The following is a 23,940-nucleotide window of genomic DNA, read 5'->3' as shown; positions in this document are numbered from 1 at the left end:
AAGTTCTTTGGGATAGAACTTTTTCCTCCAGACTCATTCTAAAAATGGAAAGTAATTATAAAGTAATGCAGGTGAGAATAAATGAGAAATTTTTAGGAATGTCTTTTATATCGAGCTGGTGATATAAATGTATGCATTCTTTTCTAATACACATCTGTGTTAAGGCCACAGGATAGGCATGCATCAGGCAAATGTCTTACCTGTGAAGACTACTACTCGTGTTATTTTTGAGAAGTTGCATATTTAAATTGGCAGTATAGCTAGACTCGTTTTTTTCTGATTTCTCTAAAGGTATTCTCTAGTCATGGGATTCTTGAGTAACTTTTTATTATTTACTTAGGGTTATAGAGCTTTCGGGTAAAAACCTATGTTATTAATAGATAACTCTAACAATGGACTATGGAGATATTGTCACATTGTAAAAACTGAGTCTGCCAGACTATGGCTATGATTATATGCTTCTAAAATATATGTTGAGGTTTGTAGCTGTAAGTTCAAGATTGTATCATGAGTACAAAAGTAGATGCCATGTTTCAAGACATTATTCTCATTAAATTCTAGTGTGCATTAAATTCATCTTTAAAATACAATAAATACTTTTAATTTTAATACATATTAATTGGATTTGCTTATGCAGTTTTTCTTATTGGGCAATAGTTTAAATGCTGCCAATAAAACTTTCTACCAATCAGTGACTATACTTTTGTCATGCAAGTAAAATGTATTTATGGTGTATATTGTTTATATGCTGTCAATATGGATTCCAGTTCTATTTTTGTGACTTGGGCTTCATATAATATTCATGTAATAGTCTCAGAATGTAGTCATATACATATTTACATAAAAAATAAGCCTCATTAATTTTGTCAGGATTACTTGAGTAAGATGAATATAGTTGTGTCTCAACCTGCATTTTGGTGTCTAGTCCAATTCCTTTTACAACATAGGAATTGAAATTAAAACATTTCCTAACAGATGACCATCCGGACTCTTTGCATCCAGTGAAACAAAGCGTGTCATTTTCCTGAGTAATTGGTTCTACTGTCAAAGTGTTAAGACGTTTTTCCTAACATTCAACTGGAAATAACCTTCAGTTTGTTTGTATTTTGTCATTCTGATTTTTTTCAGCAACATAGAAAGCTGACTAAAGTGTTTTTAAATCTCCAGTTGTAATTGATTAGTTTTAATAAACTACAATTTTAAAATAATTTTCTATATTCTTAAAGATTATACACACACACACACACAAAAATTTTTGTTAACCGATTTAAGACTAGAATATATGAAGATAGATTAATAGGTACATAAAGGTTGAAAAAAATTAAATCCAACTAGTACAAACCTAATAAAAAGTATTCTGGAATACACATTATAAAAATCATTTCCCAAATCCATTTTTAGGTGTTTTATTAATATACTTAATGTAAAATTGCAGAATAGTGTAATGTCAAGGTATTAAAAAAGGTGAAATAATCCCAATTTGGAGCTTTCTAATGTTTCCTATATAATCTATTGTATGAATTTCTTTGTCAGAAATATAATGTACGGTAGATAATAGATATTTTGGAACTGTTCTCAAAGAAGCTTCTTCTGAAGAAATCCAAATCAATCTGAGAACTCAGAATAGAAAATACTAAGTTTAAAAACAAATCTAAACTGTTGTTTTCAGATCTAATTATCCCCTAGTGTTAAGCCTCTAATATTAAAGCAATCAGCAAACCAATAGGACCCAAATAGACAGATGAAATAGAGAGGATAACTGTTAACCTGCTGTTTGGACATCACAAAAGATCTTGTTAAAAACTAATTTAAATAAACAAGTATTTGCTGATCATGAAGATATATGGAATTGAAATTAATTTTTCTATTATAGTTAGATTTGTACATTATTGTAATATACCTTATGCATTCATGTTATGTTGCATATTATGTTATTATGTATATTATAACTTCAGTTTTACTAAATAACACATTAAAATAGTTGTACATATTTTCTCGGGTTTTATAACAGTTCGTATTTATATCAGAAATGATTAACTTTTTTTCATCTTATTTGAGCCATTTGTGTTTCTGTAAGTATACTGGATACTTCCATAGAAGATCAGGCAATACATTTTATAATCTGCTGAATAACTTCATACATTTTGAATAGAGCTACTGCCATACTGTATGGCAGTACAAAAATATGGTAAATAAATATGAGAACTGCTTTTAAAAGTTTTGACTTACATCATTTTTCTATAATGTATATATACAGTTGTGATGTAATATTCTGAAAGCACTTAAGGAAAATAGCACATATATTAAGAAAATTACCTTTCAGTGAAATATAGTATCTTAGGGGGGAAAAAAGATTGGGGCATGGATAGACGATTGTACAAATAGAGAAATGTTCTTACTTTTTAGAACTTTTTTTGTTCACTATAGGCATACTAATTTCTGCTCCTTTTTCTTTTAAAACAGACATTATTTTGCATTGCCTATTAACCCAGGCGAACAGTTCTACATGTTTTGTACCCTTGCTGCTTGGCTAATTAATAAGGCAGGGCATCCTTTTGACCAACCACAGGAATATGATGATCCAAATGCAACAATATCTAACATACTAGCAGAGCTACGGTCCTTTGTAAGTAAATTATTTGCTATCTCTGAATTGTTTTGATCATTTCTAGTAACTCTGTAGACTGCAAAATAAGTTTTTTATTTTTCAGAAAAATTATATTGACTTAAGAAAAAAATGGATGACTGCGTACTAGTAGTAGTGAAACGTAAGACAGTATTATATCTGAGCAGCTAACTGACCTTGAAAGCTAAAAAGATTGGACCAGATTAATATTGGAATGGGACACTAACTAAAGAAATGAGGGTGAACTGGAAAATAAATAAATACATTAAAAATCATTGACCTGTAAAACTATGTGGACATTAATGAAATCACCAGGATACAAGCTTGATTGGATGATTGAAAAAGCCAAAGAATACTAAAAAGATGTCAGTAGGTCTTCCATTGATTATAGAAGGACCTTTGATTGTATCAATCATGTCAAGCAGTAGAGTGTTCTTAGAAAAATTCTAATTCTATTCTGAAATCCCAGAACAACTGATTGTCCTGAAATATGTGAAATGTAGACACAGATGAGAAAGCTAGAAGCCAGTTTGAACATGGTAAAACAGAATGAGAGGCCAGTTGGCAAATCAGTGAGAGTGTAAACTGTCCCTTTATTTATTCTGTCTGCATATTGAGCGAAGTTGGTTTGGAAGATTAGCATGGTTTTGGATTGGAGGAAGAAGGTCAGTAACCTGTGCTATGCTGATAACACTGAGAGCTGAAAATACAATGATCTGCAGGGTTTAGTAATGAAAATCAAGAAACACAACGAAGATAATGGACTAATAGGTAAATAATATCAAATTTATGACAATAGAGCAATCAACAGTAGAAATGACAATGAAGAGACTGAAACAGTAGATATCTTCTGCCTTTTGGTATGGACTATCAACAAGTAAAACAACCATCAGTCCAGAAATACACCACAGACTAGTTTTTTGGTAGAGTACTAATGAAGGACTTGAAAAACCATATTCAGATGCCATGATGTGTCTATAGCTACAAAGTTCAGAATAGTGCAGGCAGTGGTTTTCCCTGTGACAAAAACAAACTTTCCTTTGAAAAAGCAGTATATAAAGTGTACTGATGTTTTTGATTTTTTTTTTTAAAAAAGAGTCAAAATTACTTTTAATGATAGACAACATCTTTGATGTTGGTGAAGACTCCTGAGGGTATATGAATAGCTGAGAAAACAAGCAAATGGGTCATTAAATCAATCAGCCCAGAATTCTCCATCAAGGCACAAATGACCAGATTCAAATTATCCTACTTGGACGCAGGAGGCCGCATGCTCATAAGCACCATCTGATAATTTTAAATTATATACCATAAATATTGATTTTTTTAAAAATTGAAGCACACAACATTAGTATCAAATAAATAAGCCGTGATAGGCTAAGTTGTTATAGAAAAGCGGTGTGGCGATAACAAAGAATGTAAACTAAAGGTGGAAGTCCAAATATCTTAACTCACAAAATTTACTTTAGCTCTCTGAACTAAGTGCAGGAGGATGAAAGAATGATTGACAACATAATGAGAAGGATATCTCCTATTATTATTTAAATTCTTAAAATGGTCCTCACAAGATATGGCTATCAGTGACTAGGATTAGAACTGAAGTAGAGAAGATTATAAAGATGGAGGAAGCCAAGCCATGATTACATATTTTTTTCTTTCTTTCAATGAGACTTTCACACTTAACTCTATTTTGGACAGTGATTTCATTATCCCAATTGAAGGTATAGTGAAGTCATCTCATGACTGATCATTAGGGTTCCTCCATATGTTTACAATAGAGCCAGTTGAAACGAGTAAACCTAGCCAATTATCCTACTTTGGACACACTAAGATCCAGTTCTCTGGACAGTTTATAATGCCAGAAAGGTGGAAGGAAAGGAAAGGAAAAAGGGGGATGATCAGCAACAAGGTGTGGACTCAGTTATAATGACGATTGATGCACTATTGAAAGGATCAGATTAAGTACAGATTGTATTGGATAACATCTATGCTGTCAGTAATTGTTACACCAATTTGATGCCACATAATCAAGCTTGACTCAAATTAGACTAAGAAAGTTATAGAAATAATTGGTTTTGTATATATTTTATTTATGATAAAAGATCAGTTACTAATTATATAATCAGTACAAAAGATAAACTATATTAAAACTTTAAGTAAAAGAAATATGAATAATCTTATAATACTTACTCCTTCCAAAACAGCAATAGCTATAGAATATGATTTAGCAATTGTTCTAAAGATGACTAGATTTAGATTTGTTAGTAAGTGGAGAATATGCTACTCATTCAAGATGTTTGGTTAAGGAAGAAGTTATTAAATATATACCAAGCCATATAGAATGGGCAGCACAATAATATATGAATAATTGTCTTAGTTTCTCCCTCTAGGCATATACATAAATCCTCTTGCACTGCAATGTTAAATCATTACATCTGGCAAAAAGGAGCTTTTTAGTGAGATGAATGCAGAATTTTAATTAGATAATTAACTGGAGTGAAAAATGTTCCAGACAAAACTGCCACCATATGGTACCAAACTATAGATGATAGCTATTTTCTGATCATCAGTAAAAATTACACATTAGCTCAACTCATTATTGCTTTCTTAAAGCCCACGATACCAGGCTGAGAGTCTATAATATCTTCAATCTTATAACACAATTTTTCTAGGTCAATAGAAAGTTATCCAAAAACAACCTGAAGACCCAAGGGACCCATTATTGAAAATCAATTTTAGCCAGAATTTTAGCTAACACCCTTCAAACAAGCCTCTAAAGCAGGTATTCCACATTCCAGATATAATAATGAACTGGAAATTCTGAAGACCTTGGACCATGACTTTTAGAAAGATAGATGACCCTGTTTTTCAGGATCTTAAAACTCATCTAAATAACTAGTTAATCACCTATGCCTTAGAAATTTAGAGCAGAAAACTATCTCTTCTGTTGCTAGCAAAATAGCATTAGCAATCAATAGCAGCTCTTATTTTATGTGTCCAAGCAATCCACAATTGTAAAGTAACTTCCAAGATTTAAATGTTATAATTTGCTCTATGCAAATATTATTGATTATCAATATTTGTAACTTGCATGTCTCGTTCTACTTCTATTTTAGAATAACTGATGCTAAGTCTTTCCTATTCGCTATACAAAGCAAGAGTTGAAATGTTCTGGCTTACATCTATTTACGTTGTAGAAAAATTTAAAGAAGTTTATTTGGTGTTAATTTGTCCAATTATGGGGTTTTTTCATACTTTGTACTATAGAATTTACGTAAATTTTCAAAACTGGGGGCCCATACCACCTTGCCCTTGTTTGAATTGGTCAGAAAATCACTTTAGGTCAGAAAATCAATTGGGTCAGAAAATCACTTTAGGCTACAGTGTGTAGCCTGAATTCAAGTATGTTCCTACCATCTGGTAATTAAAAGTTCAGATAGTCTTCCACACTTGGAACCAACAAGCTATTGCTAATTGACATGGTTGTTAAGTGAGATATCTCATGACTGACAGATTTACAAACAACAATGACAGTTATTAAGCAAAACACCTACAGTCCTTAAGTGAGACCTCATGTGTCCATGACTTGCAGTTTTACTGTTGACTCGTCCACTAATGGAATGCAGCTGTGAAACATGCAAATGATGATCATGTGACTGCAGGAAACTGCAATGTTTGTAAATACTCACTGGTTGCATAATGCCCAAATTTTGATTATGTCATTGCAGGGCATGCTTTGATTGTCAAAAGTGCAAGGACTGGTTGTAAAATTAATTTTTCAGCTTGGTTAAAACTTCAAACAGTTGCTAACTAGGGCAGTTGTTAAGTGAAAATTTCTTGTATTCCTTGAAAGTGAATAGAAAAGCTACGGGCAAAAATTTGTAGCCTCATATATCAGGACTGAGTTAGATGTCTTTAGATCAGTAAAAGCAGAAAGAGTACATGAAGGCAATTAAAGCACCTTTTATCAAGATGCTGCAAAATGATGCACTAATCAAATGTTTTATGCATTCCACTCCAGACTGAATTTACTCAACTGGTAGATTGTCCTGTACCAGCCAGAAACCATTTTCTAATATATATGACTAGTGTATGATTTGCTGATCTTAGTTAGAGACTAATTGGGTGAAATTTATCAAATCATCTGTCTTATCTCTCGTAATTAGCCCTGTAGTTGATTGACTGCATCCCTTTGGAATTTGTAAGGAGTGCTCAGTTTGAGTAAACAAAGATGCTGGTACTGGAACCTGCATAGTATTTCAGCTGAATCCAAGTGTACTCTTATTTTTGGTCCTATTTTCCAGTTGCAAAGTAAGGTCAGATATCTCAGAAAAGAAAACCAGATGCAGTTTGGAGATCAGATTTAATTATGAGTTACTTAATTTTAATCTCATAATATTCTTAGAAATTTAAACAGACACAAATTTGTGTTTCAATGACTTGCATCTACATTTCTTCTGAACCAGCCATAATACAGAATTTAAATTATGGCTTGAGCTTGCAAGTATATAAGTTTTCAGTCTTTTTTTTTCTTTTTTCTTTTTGCCTGTTCAGATTCATTAGTTGCTTCCTGTTTACATAGTAAAGCAGTCTCTCTTTATTTATGCACTCTTCCTTTGACAGAGTGGTAACAATTTTAATGCACTTTGCAAACCCAGTTAAAATCATAATGTCTAATTCTGATTTGAAAATGAAAGCCTGATTTTTCAGTTTTGACACCATATGAAATCCATGGCTAAATTTCCCTAAGCATGCATGATTTGATGTAATGTATGAATTAAAACTATGTTCTGGTTTGATTTTGCTCCATTACAATGAAAAATCTCTGAAAAGCTAGCCCAAATATTTTGAGATACTTTGGCTATCTCTTTTATTTTAGAATAGTGTATCCAGTTAGAAAACAAAATTAAAATAGTATGGATACTTATAATAGTCATGAGTTTGCTTTGTGCATTTACTTGATTAGTGTGCACATTGGGTTGACTTCTTATGATTTACTATTTGCAGATGAATGTATAAATTAAGTCCATTGAAAAGTGCTGTATTTGAATTCATGCCAACTTCATATTTATTAAATTCTCAACTTTGGGTGGCTCACAACATTCAAAAGAAATAAAGTTCAATAAGCGAATAAGCCCTGAACGCATGGAGATTCTTATATTTATACCTTTTTCTTACACTTCACCCAGCAAGACTGGCACATAAGAGATACAGGAATCACCTAGAAAGTCTGGCACACAGTAGATAAGACATCAAGGTGTTCTTAGTACATAGGGAGATTCTTTAGGGACACTGGATGGTCCCTGCCATCTCAGGACATTGCGGGTTTCCCTGGGTACTTTCCACAGCCCTGCAGGTGTCTAGAGATAATGGTGCCATCTGTACATAAGCGCCTTCCAGGCTCTCCCCTGATTCCAAGTCAACACAAGTAATCAGCCCCATATGCCATATTGATGATATTTGGTGATTCACACGTACAGGTAGTTTCTTGTGACAAATTAGAGAAGATAAGATATTATTTGATTGAATGCTGCTTTATCTCTGTTAATGATGTTTACTTCTTCTTCAGGGAAGAACTGTAGATTTTCCTCCCTCAAAGTTAAAGTCTGGTTATGGAGAACAAGCTTGCTACGTTCTTGATTGTTTGGCAGAAGAAGCCTTGAAATACACATCCTTTAGCTGGAAAAGGTACTGTATCTTACTCTGACTGAAAGGGATCTAAATAATCAGCTAAGGGATCTAAATATCTTAAGTCTTCTGAAGCTATCATGTAACCACTTTCTTCACAACCTTCCTAAAAAGGGGAAACTGAAATTTGACAAAAGTTGAATGATGGTCCCCTGAAGAAAGGGTGCATCATTCCTAAGAGTCAGCGGACCTCCCCCCCCACTGCAAGAAAAAATTACATATTCTCTCTCAGGCAGCCTTGAGTAGCCAGGAAGGGCATTGATCTAACATAGAAGTGGCCAAATTAGTAGCTGTAGGAGCACGTATACAGTAAACATTTTTGTAACTGCCCATATTAACACATTTTGTATAGTATATAGAAAGATACATAATCTTTATTGTAAAACATCCCTAACACAGAGTAAAATAACTCCTCTTCCTCTCAAAATCTATATAAAAACATAGAAAAGAAGAGAGAGCTTATAGTCCTGCTATTGTTAAGCTTTGAAAATACATCTGAAGAAAATGGAGGTTAGTAAAATTAGATGTTAGGGTTGTTTTGTCTTAAATCTTACTAGTTAACAGGGTATCTGGTTTATATTATATATTATGTATGTGTGTGTATTTGTATATGTATATTTACATATATGTAAAACATGTATATTGATGTTATCACTTTTGTATAACTGTTTTTAGTTGTTAATTTGTGATTTGGATCACACATTAGTAAAGTGTGTGTGATAAAGAAGAATTTCATTTGTTTATATAAAAGGCTTTATAGGAGTAACCAGCATTTAGAATTAGGATTAAGCATAATAATGATCAGTGCCAGACAATGTGTGTTACACAACACTGTTTATTATTTGTAACTTCTGAGTAGTCCTCAAAGGCAGCCCCACATTCAGCATTATATAGTCAAGTTGTGAGATGATTATGGCTTGGACCACTGTATTAGGATTTGCTGATCAAGATAGTGCCGCAAACGATGTATCAGTCAAACTGCAAATCCAGGAGTATCCTCAAGTCATGGACTTATTTCTTCAGCGAAAGTGCAACTCTGTCTAATGCTATCACTGAAATTATCGTTTCTAGATAACACAGAAGATCAGAGGCAACACTCCTATCTTACTTTTTGCTCAATCAGTTCCCTAACAACCTCCAGATGCTGAATCAGAATATCCTATTCAGCATGCTCTGGGGGTGGTAAAGTACAGCTCACTATCATCAACATATTTATAGTATCCTATTTATGCTACTTTATTTCAAAAACTGATTTTGTCTTCCACTGGTTTCATACAGATATTAAATAGTATGGAGAAAGGGTTTAGCCCGCTGGTGTCCCACACTGGAGAAACCCTTCTTCTCCCTCAGCTGCCAGTTCCCAGGATGGATTGAATAGGTTGGTTGAAAGATTTGCAAGGATAATATTAGCAACAAAATACTATTTTCTAATGGATCATGCTTGAATATGTTAAGTCTGGGCCTGATAAAAGACTACAGCATTCTATACTATTGGCTGTAGATTTATCTAGTAAGTGATATTATTGCCCCCTATAATAGCAGAAGCTTGGAACAAAATAACCTTGGAGGCAAATGGACACTGACAGATAACGACTAGTGTGTAGAATTTATTTTTGTTTATTAAATTTGTTTGCTGACCACCTTGCTGCAAGGCAACTCATTCTGTACTGGAAGCATGAAAGAAATCACTTTATCTCTAAAAATTAGTGAGCTGCAGCAGCTCTTTTATTTCTCCAGGAAATTTGCCAATGCCATATTTGACAACTACAACTAAGTGAATAATTAGTTCTGCACATTTCTTTTTGGTAAATCAAGTTTAATGGTGATTTCTCTTTGTGTACATAAGCTTAACACTCTTTCCACCCTTCATTTTCTCTTTTTGCAAATCTATTGATGGGAATTTTAGCAAGAAATATATGAAATAATTACAGTGCTCACATTTACTAAACTTTGTTTTGCTATTTTGTATATATAAGGTTATATATAATCAAGTTCTTTGTCATTTATTGAAAGTGTCATATTTTCAAATGGATCTAATTTAAAATGAAGAGTCCATGGTTTATTTAAGACTACATTGGTGTTATTAGAAACTGATTGAAAATATCTATTCAAATAAAATAAAAACTTTAGCAATTTTTAAATAATTAGAACATTTGTAAACACTGTCATCAAACTCAATTATATATACTTTCTTAAATAGATTTAACTAAGCAAAAGATGAAGAACTGCAAAGAGAAAAGGAAAAACTCTTGCACAATAGTGGCTGCTCATATATGTCATCCAACATGTTTACATTTTAGACATTTTAAACATTTTAGACATAATACTTTTATTCTGTATGCATACAAGCATTTTGGGATAAGCATTTGAAAAAGTGAATTACAATTTATTTGCATTGTTTGGCTGGAATTGTATCCAGTCATTTTACTAATTATGGAAAAATGAGGCAGAAAGTTCTCCATATCAGATAAATGTAAAGTTATGTTTTCAAAAGGGCTGTATCTTAAAATTCAAACAATATCACTGTAACTTCTAAGTCTCAGAGAATTGCATTTATTGCATTTATCTTTTAAGGCCTACGTATCCCACTGAGGAGCTAGAAGAAGAAGCAATAACAGAAGATGATGCTGAATTAACGCTTAATAAAATAGAAGAAATAATTGCGGTAAGTTTATGTAACTTGTCTTGATTGTTCTGAGGGAAAGAAAAGTATGTTTTCAATAGTTCAGTTTTATATGTGCACTCAGAAAAAGACAATATTTAGTGCAATAAAACTTACTTTTGAAACTAGATGGACAATATCATTTTCAAATTTAAATTTATAAGCTTTTGTGTCTGAGAATTCAGTTTAGCACTAGGTTGAACTACAGGTGAGAAAATGGCTGTTATATGGATATATCTTTGAACTAAAATAAGTTACGTGTGTTTGAGATAACACAAAGAAAACAAATCAGGTCTGTGTTAGGTAGCATAGAGATGGAATGGTCAAGTTCTGGAATATTTATTTATTTATTTATTTATTTATTTATTTATTTTGTCACACAGTATATATAAGCATAAGCATGAAATAATTATACAATATATAAGCACATATATGAGTATGAGTATGTAATAACTATATATCTTTTATATATATGTGTGTGTGTGTGTGTGTGTAGGTCTTTGGTTATTTATATAAATATATATTTATATTTTTATTATATATATATATATATATGTATATGTATATGTATATGTATAAAAGAATGGAATAGAAGTTAGCCAAGAATATATTTTAATTAGGTGTCATTTTTTTTTTATAAAAAAGTTTTATTTTTACAATCATATCAAATAATTCATCCAATGTACAGTTATATACAATTAGTCGGGCCTGCCCAGTCACCACCCCCCTTTTTAACACTCTCCCTCTTCTACCTTCTTTTACTTTCCAAACCTTCCTCTCCTTCTCTTATCTACCTCCTCTCCTCCCTCCACCCTACACTCCTTCTCCCTCTTCTACCCCTCTTCCTTCCTCTTCTCCTCTTTCCTACCTCCTACTCTCTCTTTTTTCCCTTCCCACCATTCTAAAATGGCAACTGGGCAGACCCGACCCTACATTAATTATATTTATACATCTTCAATAATCCCTGTACATTAACCATCACTCCATCACTAGCCTCAACCCCCCCAATCCCCTCCCCCCTTACCCCCACCCCCACCCCGACTTCCCAGAACAAAATGCAGGGTATCAAAACTAACAATCATAATCTAAAATAATTCCTAAATTATAATCTCTAGTCTCTCCACATTTAGTCACACTCTCAATTCCCTCTCCTTCAAAAATATATCTAATACAAATTATTCCTAAATTTACTCATATGCTATTTGATATTTTTTATCTGATACTTATTTTGAATATAATCAATCCACATTTTCCATTCTAAAATATATTTTTCTTGTGTATAGTCTTTCAAGTAAGCAGAGATTTTGCCATTTCTGCCAGATTTGATACTTTAAGTGTCCATTCTTCAATTGTAGGTAATTCTTCTTTCTTCCAATATTGAGCAATCAAAAGTCTTATGCTGTTATTAAGTTCAAAATCAATTTAGTCTCTATAGCTGTACAATCCATAATTATTCCTAGTAAAAAGAACTGCGGGGTAAACTTAATCTTCTTTTTCAAAATATTCTGCATGATCCACCATACTTTAATCCAAAATGCTTTAACTTTTTTACAAGTCCACCATATATGATAATAAGTGGCATCTTCACAATCACATCTCCAACATTTAGCCTGTACATTAGGATACATACATGACAATTTTTTTGGGTCTAAATGCCATCTATAAAACATCTTATAAAAATTTTCTCTCATATTTTGCGCTTGTGTAAATTTAACATTCCTCACCCAAATTCTTTCCCAAGTTTCCAACATTATTGGTTGCTGAAAATTTTGTGCCCACTTAATCATACAATCCTTAACCAATTCAGTCTCTGAGTCTATTTCTACTAATACATTATACAACCTCTTAATATGCTGTTGGCCTTGATCTCTCATTTGTTTTAACAAATTATCCTCAATTTGCTTAACACCTATTTTTTGATCTAATTTCCATCTAGCTTGTAATTGTCCATATTGGAACCATGTATAATTTTTCCCTTCTTCCCCCATCTTTTCTCTAGATTTTAATTGTAATTCCCCCTTTTCCATACAAAGAAGTTCTTTATAGGAATTAGGTGTCATTTTTTAATTGTAAGTAAGCATTGAAAAATTCATTTCTTACCCCTCTATCCTAAATATCCTAAATATATAGGCTGTACTCTTCTATTTCTTCTGTTTCAAATTTAGTAGTACAGTGCAGTTTACTTCAAATCAACCATATTTCTGTCTTTTCATTTAGGAAGGAATATAGTGAAATCTTGATTTAGTGAGTCTTGATTCAATAAACCAAATATTTAATGCATATTTGTCAGTGTCATCCCATCTTCCCAATTAATCTGTTAAAATGAGGATTTGTTATAATACCCATACAATTATAGGGAAAAAAATCTATTTGCACGTTAGTTTTTCTTCTTTTGTTGTTAGGGTTGAATGAATACTTTTGTTTCAGTTTGTTAAGTTAGTTACTGTTTCGTATTTTATTTTCTATGATTTATTTATTTATTTATTTATTATTCATACTTTTATACCGCCCTATCTCCCTAGGGACTCAGGGCGGTGTACAGCCATATAAAAGCACATAAATATACAAAGTAAAACATTCATCTAAAAAACTTATTATATAGGCCAAATATTTAAAATAGACATATAAATAATAAAACCCAATTTAAAACCAAATCTAAAATTTAGACATTTAAAATTTAAAACTCTAGTCCAGTCCTGCGCAGATAAATAGATGTGTCTTAAGCTCGCGGCGGAAGGTCCGAAGGTCAGGAAGATAAAACAATTAAGGAAAAAAAGAAAAACATCTGGCTTAAATTGTTGCATATTTAAATGCCAAAGCATTATTTTTCTCTTATTTTGCTGACTGAATTGTTGTCACATACACAGTTGTGTAGTCAGAGTTAATACATGAAAATAAAAAATTCATTGATGTAGCTGGCAGCAATTCTTGTCAAAATAGTACCATGTTTTCACATGTCACTATGATTGGATTCCTGCCAGCTGTTTTTTGTTGTCATTGCTTTTTGGCTCTCGTGTTACATTGTCCATATAAATACATTTGACAGGGGAAGCCAATACTTTTCACAAATGGGTTATATCTAAAATAAGGAGCTTAATGTCCTCTAGCTTTTGAATAGCAACCTCTACAATCCTTTTGTGGGCTAGGGCTGATATGAGTTGAAGTAAAAAATAACAGGAAATCGCCTATCCTTGTTTTACATGAACTGGCCGCAGTAAATATTTTAATAGTACAAAAGGCAAACTCTTTTGGGAATGTTTACCAAAGCAGTGCTTTTGACAAAAAGCCCTGTGAGCAACATATTGTATAGTTTTGGATGGTAATAGCATTTTAAAGTTTGTTTCATCTAAAATGAATTTTGTGATGGCATTCAGAGAATAATTTTAAAAATCGTAATGTTGACTGTCCTGCTAAAAATATTTTCTATGTTTTTAAGGAAGAAGAGACAGACAATGAGGAAAATTATATTGATCTGAATGTTTTAAAGGCACAAACTTACAAATCAGTAAGTGTTTTCTTTAATTAATACTGAATGCTAGTTATTAAAGTATTGATTTGCAAACACAATGCATTACTGCTTGAGTGAAGTGTCCCCTTCTTTCGGTAACTCTGTACAATTTCCTATGATTATCTGGGAAGTGTTCCAACATTTATATAATTTGGGCAGTTGTACAGATAATCAAAGGAGCCTATGACAGAGAAAAATTAAGGGAAATGCACAATTATATGTGTGGCATTCTCTTCATTAATGGATGAATACCAGTTTCTAAATGGAATTCTCTCTTTTTTGACTCCCCTGATACAGTTTTTACAAAGCAAACAAAAAGAATATGAGCTATAATAATATGATGCCTTGGCCATATTAAAATAGTCAGTTGATAGCCATTTAGAACAGCAGTCCCCAATCTCTGCTGGCTGGGGGAGAGAGAGGGTAACCGGGCCACATGAGCTTGTGTGTGCAGCCCGCAACTTGTGCAAGTGGAGCTGCGTGTACGTGTGCGTGCTAGTCCACCGCTCACGTGACTGGAGCTCCGTGCATGCACCTACGCTAGCTGCTCATGTGAGTGGAGCTGCGCACCCCTAGTTAGGGTTAGACTAATTTTTTTTCTGTGTGAATTTCTTTGTTGAACTAGTATGGTATTTTTGTGGTTATATGATCAGAAAGCAAATCCTAGGAGTTTTTCCCCATGCTGCTTATTTGTGTTGTATTTTAAAAGTAACTAGTGGATAACCCGGCGTTGCACGGGTATTTATTTAAAAAAAAAAAATAATCAGGGAACAGCCTTTGAGGTGATTATCTGCATTAGTAGGCACCTCCCCAACAACTTGCCCTTTTTGCTTGAAGCTGAGGGCCTAGGGGATTTATTTTTGTTTGTTTGTTTGTTTGTTTAGGAACCAATCCCCCTTAACAAAGGGAGCCCTCTTGTAGAGTACAGTGAAACTGTTACCATGGCAACTCCATTGTGATGTATATTAGAAGCCATTTTAAGGCACAACAGGCTGTATCTTAACAGAACTTGAATACAAAATGCACACTATCACTGTCAAAAGTACTGTGATTTGACACTATAGATATAATTCATTCCTTTTCATTTCAGCAGCCCAGGCATTCCAGAGTTATGCTGGAAGACACTCACACACAGACAGATACACACAAACACACATACCGAGGGGTGTTAGGGGTGTTTTTTCCAGAGAGTAAGTCATCTGTGTACCTAGTTTGGTTGAAATTGCTTGAGCCGTTCCAGAGTTATGCTTAAACACCCTCCCACACAGACACCCCACCCACACCCAAGGGGTGTTAGGGGTGTCTTACCCCCGCAGTATTTTTTTCCAGAGAGTAAGTCATCTGTGTACCTAGTTTGGTTGAAATTGCTTGAGCTGTTCCAGAGTTATGCTGAAACACCCCCCCACACAGACACCCTCACCCCCACCCATACCCAAGGGGGGTTAGGGGTGTCTTACCCCCCACAGTATTTTTTTTCCAGAGAGTAAGTAATCTATGTAGCAAGTTTGATTAAAATTGCTCAAGGTGTTCCAAAGTTATGCTGGAACACACACACACAAACACACACACACAGAGAGGGGTGTCTTACCCCCACAGTATTTGTTTCCAGAGAGTAAGTCATCTGTGTACCAAGTTTGGTTGAAATTGCTCGAGACGTTCCAGAGTTATGCTGTATTGTATACACATAGATCCTTTTTTATATATATAGAAGATTGTTAAGTGTTTACTGCTTGTGCTGATGTAATTGGCAAATCACCCTTTGGTCTTTATGTTGGCAAAACAGATTTGAAATTGCGTATGGGCTGGGTGTTTTCTGTATCACTGCATATTATAGCATAATTCATTAGTTTGTGTAATGCCAATATCTTGATAGGACATGCTTGAGTCTAAACAGGAGGAGATTTTAGAATCTAAAATAGATGCAGCTGAGTGGAACCTTGAAGTGGAACGTGTTCTTCCTCAGTTGAAAGTCACAATCAGAACAGATAATAAGGTAAGGAAGATCTTGTTTAGTATGTTCCTTCTTAAGTTAGCATGTCATCTTTCAGAAACAGTCTACCTATGTGCATGCATCTCTGTTTAGGCATTATGAAAGTAGGTCAGCAACTTCTCTGCTAAAAGAAGGGATCACATGAAAATTTCCACAAGTACATGTATATTAATGAAGCGTTCCTCCCCATAGATATTTGCACTATATGTGTGAAAGTCAGGGAGAATTGCTAAAATGCTCATATAAGGAAAAGGAAGAACTTTACACCACCTTCTTACCTCAGTTATTTTTATAATATCTGTGAAATATACAGCCTTTCCAAATTTGTCTTTTCCTCTCCTAAATGAGATAATTAAAAATAAAGGCAGTTTATACTGACTAATATCAGATAGTTAGCATAGGTAAGAATATACAAATAAAGAATTTATTATTCTAGAATAAATATGCTGCAATTGCTGAACACAAAGATCTTACTGAAAGCTGTGCAGATGTGTGAATAGATTTTTAGAAGCATTAAGATAATATTTAGGTACCCTAACTTTCAATACCAACTGAAGGCATGTAAATTTTATGAGTGTCAAATGTGATTAGAATGATGGCTTCATTTAACTTCAGTTTCCTCCGTTTCCCCTCAGGAAAAACTTGATTTACTAATGTTAGTTTGGAATCAAATCATGTTTGTGCCTACTGTAGTTGTTTTTTAATCTTCTTCACTGTTAACTTCCCAAAGTCATTCTTTAAAATTTAAAAAATATCAGAAGTACTCTTAAGCAGCACATCTTGGGTTTTGATCTACTAATTTACCTAAGTCTACTCACTTGGAATCTCAGAAGGTTCACTGATATCCCTTGGCTGCATCACTTAATAACCCTAACTGAAATCAGAATTTCCATCACTTAAGCAAAACATCATGTGATTAAACCACTTAATGACAGCAGTTCCAGTAGTCCAGTTGTGGTCAGTAGGTGAGGAGTGCACCATCATTAGGTGAGGACCTTACACTTTTCCTGCCTTGTCATGCTCCCCTCCATTCAAGTCCCCTCTGGTTCAGGAAGGGTCAGTCAACCATGTCTTGGGTAGGGCAGATGACAAAAAAGCAGAGATGGGGGAGATAGGTGGATGCGGGAAAGTTGAAGCACACACTGTGATTGTAAATGCAAACAAGATACTCAGGGCCCAAATTTTGATCTGCTGTAACTACCATTATTTCAGCATTTTTGTAGCTTCAAACTCTCATTGAACGAATGGTTATTAAGTGAGGATTACCTCTTTGCCTAATATATTCTATTGAACCATGTCTTAACTTTACTATTTTATGGAGTTTACCTATAGATCTTTTTTGTTTGTTTGCATTTGCTTGACTCTTTATTGAAGCCCTCTTAATTGAATGTTTTTACACACTCACCCATAACTTTTTATCTCCATCTAACTATGCTTAAATGTATCAATTCCATTTATTCTGGTTCTTCCATTTATTTCTAATCAACATCGGCAATTCAGCTTTTGCTCTCTTCACTCAACTCTCTTCTCTCTTGTATAGTAATGGCACTCTTTTCTGTGGGGTGTTGAAATCAAGTTTTTGAATTATTGTCTGTATATCAAGGAAATTACTAAATCACATTGCTGCTATCTTGTATGTCTAATGTGACTGTGTTTTGGCATGCAGTATTAAAAGTTTTCATTGCTGCCCATCATTATTACAATCAATACAGGGAGAAAAAATAGTGATTGCTCAAGCCATCATTCAGCACAGTCAGTGGATAACTGCAGCTTTGCTAGGAAATCAGAGTAGTTATTATTTTAGATGGTAAAGAAATTACACTTTATTCAGTTTATTTCAAGTATTGCAATTCCTTTCTTGTTGCCTTTCCACACCTTCAATTATTATTTTTTATTCAGAACATTTCTGTTAAATTATGTGACTCCCTGTTATTATAATTATACTTGTCAACTTTAAAGCGTGCACCTTGAGTAGTCAATTGAGGCACCTATATATTAAAGATTTTTCTTTGCTAACCTGTACCATGTTACATGCAGGTTGGTGTGGAGAAATGTTGGGATGTGTAAAAAGTTCTTAGCTAAAATAAGGTGGAATTATGAATTTTAAGATTCCAGCAATAGGCCTGTTTTTATATTCTTTTTTGTTATTTTTCTTGTTCAAGGAATGTACAGGAGCCTTCTTCAGCACCACAGCTCAAACAACTAGACTTTTTTTTCATGATCCAACTTTTGCAACTGCAAATGCATATGGACAACTATTGTGTGAAAACTAATCTGCATTTAAGTTCCAGGCTGATGTGCTGAAGTCCAGCTAACATTTTCAGTTCATGTTTATTGCTAAGCAACCCAGAGCAATTCAATGCTTTATTTCTGGATTGCATTCACTGCTTTTATCAAAATCATAGGAAAGTGAATTCTTGCATGCTTTCAATCTCTTCCCTATCAATTGTTATTTTGACATTTCCATTTTTGCAGTGGTTATGTGTTTTATTGTTTTTGATGTTCAGGAAGAGGCCAGATTTTCTTGTTTTCTTTTTTAATCATTGTGATCAGATGTTTCAAAATTTTGGTTTCGATAAGAGGAGAGTTATATCATCAGCATATCAAAGATTGTTAGTGTTTCTTTATTCAGTTTTTATTCTTACAATTTTTAAAGAATTTTTAATTCTTCCAGTTTCAGCTTCCTCATGATCACTTCAGCCTACTTTAAATAAAAAAGTGAAAGAATGCAACCTTGCTGCACTCCTTTCTCTATCCTGAACCAGTACATGTTTCCATATGGCACAATAGTTTCATAATTTGTGTACAGCAAATACACCACTTGACAGATGTGGTGTCAGATGTGTTCTAAGACTCTCCACAGCTTGTCTTGATCGACACAGTCGAAGACTTTCTTGTATTCTTGAGATTTTTTCCCCCATGATTTAGGATAGATTTGTAATATGGTCATGAGTGCCCCTTCTGAAGCTATCTATTCTTAATACATCATTGGTCAGACAGTTTTATTTCCCTTTCTTCTTTTTGATGATGCTTTTATTAGCAGTAAATGGTGTTCAAATCATTTTGATTTGCACAAATGCATTCTTTTTTTTTTCTTTTTTCTTTTTTTTTGAATTTATATTCCGCCCTTCTCCGAAGACTCAGGGCGGCTTACATTGTGTTAAGCAATAGTCTCATCCATTTGTATATTATATACAAAGTCAACTTTTATTGCCCCCAGCAATCTGGGTCCTCATTTTACCTTATAAAGGATGGAAGGCTGAGTCAACCTTGGGCCTGGTGGGACTTGAACCTGCAGTAATTGCAAGCAGCTGTGTTAATAACAGACTGCATTAGTCTATTGAACCACCAGAGGCATTCATTCTTGGCATGAATCTTCATACGATCCTCCTTTAGCTGCTTGCAATTCTGGTTTCAGTAAACTTTGCTGTCTTTCCTTGCTGCTCTTTGGAAATCTGTATTCGATCTCCTTGCTTCCTCTTATATTGCATTGCTTTGATTGCTTTTCTTTGCTTGGCTATTCTGATGGTTTCATCTGAGAGCCACTTTTGCATTTTTCTGGTTTCTTGTGTGGTATATGTTCAACTGTTATTTCAACGATAGTTGATTGAATTTCTTGCTATGGTACATTGGGCATCTTCTAAACTGTATCCAGCAGTTCAAACCTATTTTTTATCTCAGTTGCATACAGTAGATGGGATTTTGGTGATGTTAAATTTATTTGGTTGTTTAGTAGTTCTTTTTAAATTCTAAAATTTTTCAAATTTTTATTTAGGATTGGCGAATCCACGTGGATCAGATGCATCAGCACCAAGATGGAATTGAATCAGCTTTAAAAGATACCCGTGTAAGTCTGATGTATAATTCAAAAGTGACATTTTGAATGACTTTGCGGCAATTCAGTTACTGTATGCTATTAATCAGTTGTAGTATGTTCTTACATTATTATAACATTATTGTGACAACATTCTGTTGTTACATTATTTCCATCAAGGATTGACAAGGCCTATAACATCAGCTTTCTCTCTGAAACCACTTTTAAAGAATAAAAAGTATTTTTCCCCAAGCATCTCTTTTCCTTTTGAATTGGGATGTCTCTGCCAACAAGCTATTTTTGTATGATACCTATTTTAGGAGATTTCTGTAAGTAACTGGGTTTGGTCAACATGTTTGGAAGATTTTTCTTTCAAATGAGATTTCTGCACTGTTTTGAGATTATCAGTTCTTTCCTCTAAGAGATGTTAGCTGGTAAATGGTGTTAACCTCCAAGATGAAGGTGTGACCTATATTAAGATTTAAAACCTTAGGGTTCCTAATAAGTAAATTTAATATTAGATTTTTGACTCCTATGAAGAGCAGATGAATATTATACAACTGTACACTGTTAGCTCTCATTCTGAGATACATACTGTTGCAAGACTTTTTTATTAAGAGTATTCATTTACTTAATTTTAAGCAGAGCAACAAATATGAATAATTGTTGAGGCTACAAAAGTGTTTACAGAGTCCAGGTGCACAGTGATAATTATTTAACACTCATAATTAAATAATTCAGAAGATCTAACAGCATACATCCCATTTCATTTTTTAAACTTTTCAAGTGCAAAATAATTGAGAAACTAGAGTGTTTACTCTGGTTTTAGTGTTAGGATTTATTTTATGTTCCTTGATACAAATAAACTTAAGCCAGATAGAAAAATAGCATAAGTACTTTGGATCCAGATATTTTTAGTATTTCAAAATTTGAACATATTTTTTCCAGCATAGTGTTAGTGTGCTCCAAAGGACTTTCTAAAATATTCTTTGTGTTTGTATTTTTCTAATGCTGTAGATGTGATTTTAAAACTTGGTACAGTTTTCAAAGCCTGTGTAGACATGGAATATGGGCTGCTGTTCAAATGAAAAAGTGTTAAAAGAAATTCCATTGGACATGTTAGAACTATTGACTAATAGTTCAGCAGAATGTTTGATCCCAATCAGTTTCAGTGATAATTAACATACTTGTCAAACTTTTACAGGGCTATCTTGACAAGCTTCATAATGAAATCAGCAGAACTCTGGAAAAGGTTAGCAGTAGAGAAAAGTATATTAACAATCAGCTGGAACATTTGGTTCAAGAATATCGTTCTGCACAGGCACTTTTGAGTGAGGTAATCTACTTTGCATTTTAAAGTATTTTTACAGTATTGTGCTGCTGCTATTGCTAGCTGAATGTTTTGTATTATATATTTTATATTTAAACTATAACTCAATTCATAAAAATATAGCAAATGTTCACATTTAGCATTGTTCCTCTGAAAGGAGACATTTTCATAGAATTTCTGCACCTGATTAAAATATTTCCTAATATTTCTTCCTATCCCTTCCCCCAAACAGGCCAAAGAGAAATATCAGCAAGGAAGTGGTGGTGTGACAGAGAGGACAAGAATTCTGTCTGAGGTACACTTGTTTATCTTAGTATTATGTCAGATATCAAGTGAATAGGTATATGTTTCCCCTCATATTCAAATATGGTGAAAATAATAGTGTAATTGTGGAGACTGGGATTTGTTATTTCCAAAAATGTAGTAGAGATTGATAGTCATTGGGACTGCATTTTCCACCACTGGGAGGATGGTTTTTGCTACAGTTTCTGAGTTCAAGAACTCCATGGCAACTATGGGCCTGTTCCAGGTAATCTGGGCTTCGTGACATGTGAGTGGGATCCTGCTGTATCATCATCTAAGCAAATCAATCTGGAAATGGAGACTAGTGATATCTGTCTTTGCAATATTGAGATGCAAAGAATCAGATTCTTTGTTGAAATGGAATCTCATGGCTCTTCTGGATTTCTTCATGGTAAAAATTGATCACCCTTAGGCACTCAATGGCTTCCAAAGGATGGTTTGCTAATTTTCCTGACAATTTGGCAGGCAGTTCTATCTCACATTTAGTCAATCTTTGGAATAAGTAAACAGCCAACATATTCAATAAATTTATTCCTTTAAGGCTTCTGCTCAATAATTAATCCCATATGTTTATTGCACTGAGGGAAATGAAACAATTAAAATGATGCCTAAAGTAATGGTTGCACAAAATCTGAAGTGGCTGCAACTAAGCTCTGATAAGGCTCAAGCCTCAAGACTATAATTGTAATAACAGTGGCAAAACATCTTTTCTTTATACTTTAAGCATCCAAAGATTCCTACCTGGTTTCTCTTCATGTTATTGGGATCATTTAGGGAAGACTGTGTGGGAGAAGACTTCAGGTTTACTGGTTGATTTTAAGCATTTTTGGGCAGCTAATCCAATGTGACTAATGACATGGGATCTTGTGTTGTTAACCAGTATTTGAGTTTATTGACTCCAGAGAAGTTAAGATCCCCTGTAGTATGGTTTTTGCTACCTGTCACTTTGTTCCATGTTCAGCTGATTCCTTCAGACGTTTGGTGAAGGATGATCAGCTGGATCTGGAAAAATGTCAGTGTTCTCTAGGATGGGGATTATGAATTCTTTTTTTTTTTAAAGTATAATTTCTTCCATAACCTAGCTATTTTAAAACCTCCCTTACTCCAGCTATTTTTGACAACTTTCTCCTAGTTTCCAAGCTTATTTTTTAGAGGAAGGTTGTTGTTAATATGGCATTCAACTATAGATAACCCTGTCAGTAATTAGTAATCAGATTTGGTCATGGGATAGAAACAGCATCGGTCACCCTGGTGGATAAAATTCTTCTTGATAGAGGAATCCATCTGTCTTGCTCCCATTATCCTTTTTGGCAGATTAAATACCATTGACCATGGTATCTTGCTGGTCTGTCTACAAGGACAGGGATTTAGTAGTTCTACTCATCAGTGGCAATTTCCAGGTTGTAATCATGAGATGTGATGTTTGAAACCATGTTTGTTCCACCTGGGTTTTATTATCTCCTCAGTATTTAATTTCTGTATGAAGCCACTGAAAAAAGTTATCCTGGCAGTTTGGGTGATGAGCCATAACAATGCAATGTCACTTAGTTCTTGTAGTGAGTATCATTCCCACCCCAGACTGGATGAGGTATGCTTGAACAAACATCTGAAGGTTATCGGAGTCTAAATGTGTTCAGAGTACAGTAAAGACCATAGATATATGCTGTTCACTGAGGTGCTGAGTCAGGATGTGAGCTGACCCAGCATATGTAATATTAGCGTGAGGTTATTTTGGTGCCTCATTTAGAGGATGATGGTTTTTAATTGTGTGAGGTTTCTGTGTGTATCTTTTATCAAATTTATATTGGATATTTTTTCATTAGCTGCCCAAGGTATAAGATAGGCAGCTATATAAATCTTATAAATCAATAAAATTTCATTACATTAAAATAGTGATGGTAGGTCACTAGTATATGGTGTTTTAGCATGTTTGTGACAGAGTTTTAACTTGTGGATGACTGATTGAAAGTAAGCAATGGATTTATCCTGAAGTATTCATGAAGACTTAGTTGTTATAAG

The 23,940-nt window shown here is 33.8% G+C and overlaps 1 protein-coding gene across 2 annotated transcripts in view; it reads left to right on the top strand.

Annotated features, from left to right (window-relative positions):
• IFT57 (intraflagellar transport 57) overlaps positions 1 to 23,940 on the top strand; it is a 32,081-nt gene that overhangs the window by 1,088 nt on the left and 7,053 nt on the right. For both annotated transcript variants that reach the window (XM_058185215.1, XM_058185216.1), the window contains exons 2-9: positions 2,464 to 2,626; positions 8,196 to 8,314; positions 10,889 to 10,979; positions 14,413 to 14,481; positions 16,358 to 16,477; positions 20,250 to 20,321; positions 21,493 to 21,624; positions 21,851 to 21,913. In XM_058185215.1, coding sequence (XP_058041198.1) covers positions 2,464 to 2,626; positions 8,196 to 8,314; positions 10,889 to 10,979; positions 14,413 to 14,481; positions 16,358 to 16,477; positions 20,250 to 20,321; positions 21,493 to 21,624; positions 21,851 to 21,913 — 829 coding nt within the window. The remainder of the gene's footprint in view (positions 1 to 2,463; positions 2,627 to 8,195; positions 8,315 to 10,888; positions 10,980 to 14,412; positions 14,482 to 16,357; positions 16,478 to 20,249; positions 20,322 to 21,492; positions 21,625 to 21,850; positions 21,914 to 23,940) is intronic.

Source organism: Ahaetulla prasina, chromosome 5, assembly GCF_028640845.1.
Source record: "Ahaetulla prasina isolate Xishuangbanna chromosome 5, ASM2864084v1, whole genome shotgun sequence".
Classification (NCBI taxonomy): domain Eukaryota; kingdom Metazoa; phylum Chordata; class Lepidosauria; order Squamata; family Colubridae; genus Ahaetulla; species Ahaetulla prasina.
The sequence above is the reverse complement of the archived record's forward strand: the minus strand, read 5'-3'. Positions and strand labels throughout refer to the sequence as shown.